This window comes from Mus musculus, chromosome 15, assembly GCF_000001635.26.
Source record: "Mus musculus strain C57BL/6J chromosome 15, GRCm38.p6 C57BL/6J".
NCBI classification, from domain to species: domain Eukaryota; kingdom Metazoa; phylum Chordata; class Mammalia; order Rodentia; family Muridae; genus Mus; species Mus musculus.
This window is the reverse complement of record NC_000081.6, coordinates 83,345,277-83,351,276: the sequence shown is the minus strand read 5'-3', so window position 1 is coordinate 83,351,276 and position 6,000 is coordinate 83,345,277. Positions and strand designations below refer to the sequence as shown.

At 49.8% G+C, this 6,000-nt stretch overlaps 1 protein-coding gene across 4 annotated transcripts in view; it reads left to right on the top strand.

The window, feature by feature from the left end:
• The first annotated feature begins 901 nt into the window (after window positions 1–901).
• The window catches only part of Arfgap3 (ADP-ribosylation factor GTPase activating protein 3), a 50,637-nt gene continuing 45,538 nt past the window's right edge, over window positions 902–6,000 (top strand). For 3 of the 4 annotated variants that reach the window (NM_001357757.1, NM_025445.4, NM_001357756.1), the window contains exon 1: window positions 1,030–1,196. In NM_001357757.1, coding sequence (NP_001344686.1) covers window positions 1,128–1,196 — 69 coding nt within the window. In that variant the 5' untranslated portion in view covers window positions 1,030–1,127. Of the gene's footprint in view, window positions 1,197–6,000 lie in introns of all 4 variants that reach the window. The other variant, XM_006521254.4, reaches the window with a different exon arrangement.

The window sequence follows — 6,000 nt, the reverse complement described above, 5'->3', positions numbered from 1 at the left end:
TATATGAGGTCCCAACTTGACACCAAGACCGTTTTCAGAACATCCCTGAAGCTGCAGTGCTGCTCTGGTCAACATATTTCATCTCCAACTCCTTCATACAGGTGAATGCTAGGAAGTGCCTACAGCAGCCCTGCTGGGAAGCAACCAGTTGAACTGGGACAGAAGCTGGGGCTTAGCACTTGATACCAAAACCTGTTTTTCTTCTATTATGCTCTACCTAAGGTCATGTTTGCCAGCTGCTCCACCCTGACCGCTGTAAAAGAGGCACCTGCTCCCAAGCTCAAACCTTCCAGCTACTAATATTATCCAAGGTTTAACTGGAGCCCCAAGCACTAAACACAGACTTGTTTCTGGTCTTTCTAGACTTCTCAGTTCTGACCCTGATAGAACTTGTTGCCTACAGGCAAGCACTCTCTCTCCGTGAACAGAACAGACTTTATAATTACAAGATTATCAAGCCAGTATGGCTTGGTGCAGACCTGTAATCTGAGCAGCAAGACGCTAAAACAGGAATATCTCCAGTTCAAGTCCAGCCTTGGACTACACAGTGTGCTCTAGGCCAGCCTGGGTTTCCCAGATGGGAGAGAGAAAAATGGGACAGCAGTTTCCTGTAGGTTATCACTCAGGGCTTGACTTTAGCTGAGAAAGAGTACAAACACACACTACTACTATGCAGGATCCATGAGGATGAGACCTGCTGGCTCTCCCATCCTGAGGGATAGGTGTGAGACTGGCCACGGGCCGGCAACGGTATGCTGGTGAGTCCGGTGGGTAAGCCCGATGCTCCCTGCGCAAAGCCTGGGGTTCCTATCCCACACTGCAGGACCCTAACTAACGCTGAGATCTGGGGAAGGTTTGCGGAGGGGTGGGAGTTGTCCGAGCGTCCGCGCATGCGCCTGCCGCGCCCGACTTCGAAATTGGAACCCGGAGAAACCAGTGGCGCCGAGGGACCTCACCGAGTGAAGGAGAACGGCGCGTGCGCCCGCTTGTGGGCGGAGCCTGGGCGCGGCAGGGGCGGGGCTTGTCGTCACGCGCAGCCCCGCCCCTCGGTCTCCGGGAGGCGGCAACCGCTACTCCTTGTCTCTTCCCGGTTGTCGGGGACTGCTTCACCTCAGTTCTCAGTGACTATGGGGGACCCCAGCAAGCAGGACATCCTGGCCATCTTCAAGCGCCTGCGCTCGGTGCCCACTAACAAGGTAACGGCCGCAGGCGGGCTTGGGACCCCGCGGCCCGCCGGACCCCGGTGTGGCCGCGGCCGTGGGAGGAGCCGCCCGGCCTGTGACACGTCGCACTGTGGGCCTGGCAGCCGCCGCTCCCCAACCTTCGTCAGCAAGGGGAGGAAAAGGGGGCGCCCACCAGGGGCTTAGCGCCTGGGGCACAGGGACATGGGCATCCGGAGGATGTCCAGGACTAAAAGGCAGAGAGCCTGGGGTCACAGGACTGGGGCATGGACATCTGGGATGTCTAGCATCCTAGGGCAGAGCGTCTGGGGTCACAGGGGGGGCTGGGACATGGACAGTTGGGGTGTCCGCCACCAGAGGCCAGAACACCTGGGGATAGACAGAAGACTGGGGCATGGACATCTGGAACAGGAGACCAGTGCATTTCATGGCAGAGAGAGGACTGGGGTATGGACCTCTAGGAGTGTCCAGGTTACCCAGACGCCAGACTACCTGGGGGCTTAGAGAGAAGGCTAGTTCATAGCATCTAGGGGTGTCTAGGGGTCTGGAGAACAGAGCACCTTGACCCAGAAGCACAGACATGGTAGGGTGGAGGAAACAGATGTTGGAAGTGTGTAGCTGGGCTCTGAGAAGGCTGGTGAGGCAGAGTTCACTCCTTCTGGCCTCTGTGAACAAAGGTAAAAATCCCAGCCACCTAGACCCAGGGGTCAGAACTCTAAGTGGTGCTAAGTTCTGGGAAAGAAGGGCTTCTCCCCCCACCATGGACCTTGTCTTGAGTGTTCTTCAGGGCTGGGGACCTGTTGGATTTTTGTCACCATTGTCCTTCGGTGGCAGCCTGTTTCCCAGTCCAGTAGAGCTAAGGTTCTCTTCCCTGGTTGCCAGCTCTCTGGGTTCCTGAGGAAGCTCACTAAAACTCACGTTCATCCCTCTGTAGGTTGAGGTCTGTCCCTACAATTTTTTTCTTCCCCTTATGTGACCCCCCCCACACACACACACACACAGACCCCACCCCCAACCACTGGGCCTCATAACTTTTAGCATGTGGCTGGCAGTGTTGTTTTGATACACAGGGTTAAGGTGTCTACTTCCTTAGGATGACGGAGTAGGGTGGAACCCGAGGAGTGCAAAGGGCTGTCGTGTCACTGTGGACTCTCCCCACCCCTCTCCAAGTTCCATCTGGTTGCCACCTTCACCTCTGAGGAACCATCTGTTAATGGGCACAGCCGTGATTACAGAGTCCTGCATGGCTGGCATAGAAAGTTCCAACATGTCACAAAATTCAGGCTTTTTTTTTTTTTAATGTCTTGATGGTGGAAGGGAGCCCTAGGTTTTTATAGCCTTATGATGAAGGAAATGGTTAAATGGGGGTGATAATGTCAGGTGGGTATAAGGAAGAAGAGCTGGCTTCCAGCCACTGCATTGTCCAGTGTCTGTCACTTGCTGGTTTCTTGTTTTTTGTTTATTTTTTTCAGATTTAGATTGATCTGTGTGTAGCAAGGACTTGCTTCTTACCACACAAGGTTGGATCTCCAGCTGGCAGGCTGGGAAAGTGCGTATGCTGCCACTTTCTCTGAGTTGCACGCCAGTGTGTATTCCCTTCGAATGTATCAAAAAGGCCACTGCTAAATAACAAAACAAAAAAGCAAGAAGCAACAACAAAAAAAAGGAAGACACTCCTTTTACATCAGAAGTCCCTGTCATCAATACCAGCAGACACTTTTAAGGAGCCCACGTGGGCTTGCTTGTGTATTAAAATGTTAGTTGAGTACAGTAGCACATGGTGCGACCCCAGCACTTGGGAGGTGAAAGCAAGAAGAACAAGAGTTCAAGGGCAGCCTCCGCTACAGAGCAAGTTCTAAGCCAGCCTTAGACTACATTAGACTACTTCTCCAAAAAAAAAAAAAAAAAAAGTAAAATTATTGTCCAGCTGGCCATGAGAGTACATACCTAGAGTCCCAGCCCTTGGGAAACTGAGGCGGTTGGATTTCCAATAGTTAAAGGCCAGCTTGAGGTACGTAGTGGTTTTTTGATTAGTATGTGTTACAAAGCAACACAAAATGCCTCAAAATGTAAACACCCAGACACACACGAAAGCCTGGTCAGACACTAAACCACATGAATGCAGCCCTCCCCCTTTTTTCATTTTATTCTGAAGAGCACACCTATAGAAACTTTATGTTCTATAATATGATATTTTTTAAATTATTGATTTTAAATATATGAGTCCTCTGTCTCTGTCTTCAGACACATCAGAAGAGAACATTAGACCCCATTACAGATGGTTGTGAGCCACCATGTGGTTGCTGGGATTTGAACTCAGGACCTCTGGAAGAGCAGTCAGTGCTCTTAACCACCGAGTCATCTCTCCTGTGATATGATTTCTAAAGCAAGATTCCAAAGTAGCTTCTGGTCATGTCTCATGGCACTGGCTTTCCTTTATGGTTGTGGCTTGAAGCCATTGCTGACTGGATGGATTTGACGTGAAAAGTGATGAAACTAGTTTCTGGTTTTGTGAGATGGGGTTTCTCTGTGTATCCCTAGATGTCCTGGAATCCACTCTGTAGACCAGGCTAGCCTCAAACTCACAGAGATTTGCCTGCTGCTGCCTCTGCTTCCGCAGTGATGGGATTAAAGCTGTGCCCCACCACGCCCTGCTGGTGAAAACTAGTTCTAATGACTAGAAGGACTGGGCAACAATAAGCTCCATCATTCTAGTGTAGTGCTGGGGTTTGAACCTAGGACCTGTGTACTCTAAACAGGCACTTTGCCATTGAGCAATACCTTCAGTTCGTTCTTCCTTCCTTTTTTCGTTTTTTCTTTTCTTTCTTTTCTTTTCCTTTCTCTTCTTTTCCTTTCTCTTCTCTTCTCTTCTCTTCTTTTCTTTTCTTTTCTTTTCCTTTCTTTTCTTTTTGAGACAGGTTTTGCCTATGTAGCCCAGGCCAGCTTTGAACTCACTATGTAACCCTAGGCTGGCCTTGAATTTTGCAATCCTTGCCACAGCTTTCTGAATGACAAAATTATGAGATGAGGATGGCTTCAAGCCACCCAGTCATCATGCCTAGCTTAACAGCACTCTTAAACTGCTTGAGTTGAGGCAGGAGGATTGCCAAATTCAAGGCTAGACCATATAACAATGTTCTTTCACAAATGAAAATTAAAAACAACAACAACAACAAAATAAGTACACTATGTAAAGACTCATCTGGGGTTGTAAGGACGTGCCCTCTAAGTAAACTTTTTGCTCTGATAGGGCTGGAAGCATGATACCTGCTTCACACTTAATTCCAGCACCTGAAAGGAAAGGCAAGGAGGGTTGGGATGTCAGATTTACCCACAGCTACAGAACAAGTGTGACCCAGGCTGAGTTGCAGGAGACCCTGTCTAAACAGGGGGAGAGATTGTAAAAAAAAAGGGGGGGGCCTCAAAAATACGTTGTCAGAAAAGCAACAGGAAGGCAGCTAGGTTTCCTTTTATCTGGAATCCACTGTCCGTTCCCTTGGATCTAACGATGGTCTGCTTGGATGAAAGGTCTCGGCTCGCAGGCTGGTTTCTGTACTGGACTGCTCCTCGGGTCAGTCAGCACCTGTTGGTTCCGGTGCTGTGTAAAGCTCTGCAGACTTTTACGCTGGAGGTAGAGACACAGCACGTGCCTTCAGGGAGCCTGCAGTAGGGGTGGAAAATGGAAGGGACAGGGCTGGAGAGACAGATGAGCAGTGAAGAGCGTGTGCTGCCTTTGCAAAGGACCCGAGTGAGTTCCCAGCACCGACGGCAGGTGGCTCACTGCCACTTGTAATCCCCGTTCCAGGGACCGTGCCTCTGGACTCAGGGCAGCTGCCATACCCACACATACCCACATGATTAGAAAATATATATATATAGTAGATGGGGATGCTGGAAAGATGGCTCAGTGGTTAAGAGAACTTATGTCTCCAACACAGGGCCTGTTTTTGGTTCCTGGTACCCACGTGATTATGCAGAACCACTCAAAACCATCCATTAACTCCAGCTCCTGAGGACCCAATGCCCTCTGCTGGTGCAGACACCAGACACACATGTGGTGTACAGATACACGTATAGGCAAAACACTTAATTTCATTTTTAAAAGTAGATGAAGAACTTTGTGATACTGTGCTAACACGGGGGGAGACATCTGCTTCCTACGTTTCTCATTTTCGTTCTGTTCTGAAATAAGGTTTCAGGTATCCCAGGCTGGCCTCCCATGCTCTGTGTAGCTAAAGACAACCTTGAACTCCTGATCCCCTTAACTCCACTGCCCAGGCATGCCCCACCATTCCATTCCGAGAGATTTCCCAGGTGTCACAGTCACTGAGGCTGCTGAGGTGATAAACCCTTTCCTTCAGGTTTTTGTGAAGGCTTTGTGTAGTGTTAGCTGCCATTTCCGTAAGAAAGTTCTCATTATCGGGCTAAACGCTGTCAGCTAAAAGCTGTTGCTTTTCCCCTTCTACGAACTGAATTCTCCTTAGAAAACCATATTTTTTGTTTGGGATCACCTATCAAAGCAGAGCAGACCCCATTTCGTGTCTCCCTTCCCCTGTAGTTCAGCTTGCCTGCCCTAGACTGTGCACAGCAAACTCCTGCCTCCTCGCCTCTTCCACAGGGCCTGCATAGGACACCTTGTTTGATATGCTAACCTAAAGCCATAAGATCACATAATGAGTTGTCTCTCCCACTAGACCAGCGAGTGCCAAGGGGCAGCCGTTTGTACCAGGGCCCGCACAGGATAGAAAGTGCATGTTAAAGTCAGGTGAGCAGCACTGTCCCCTCCAGGAAGCTCCTGACTTCCAGAGCTGGTGCCCAA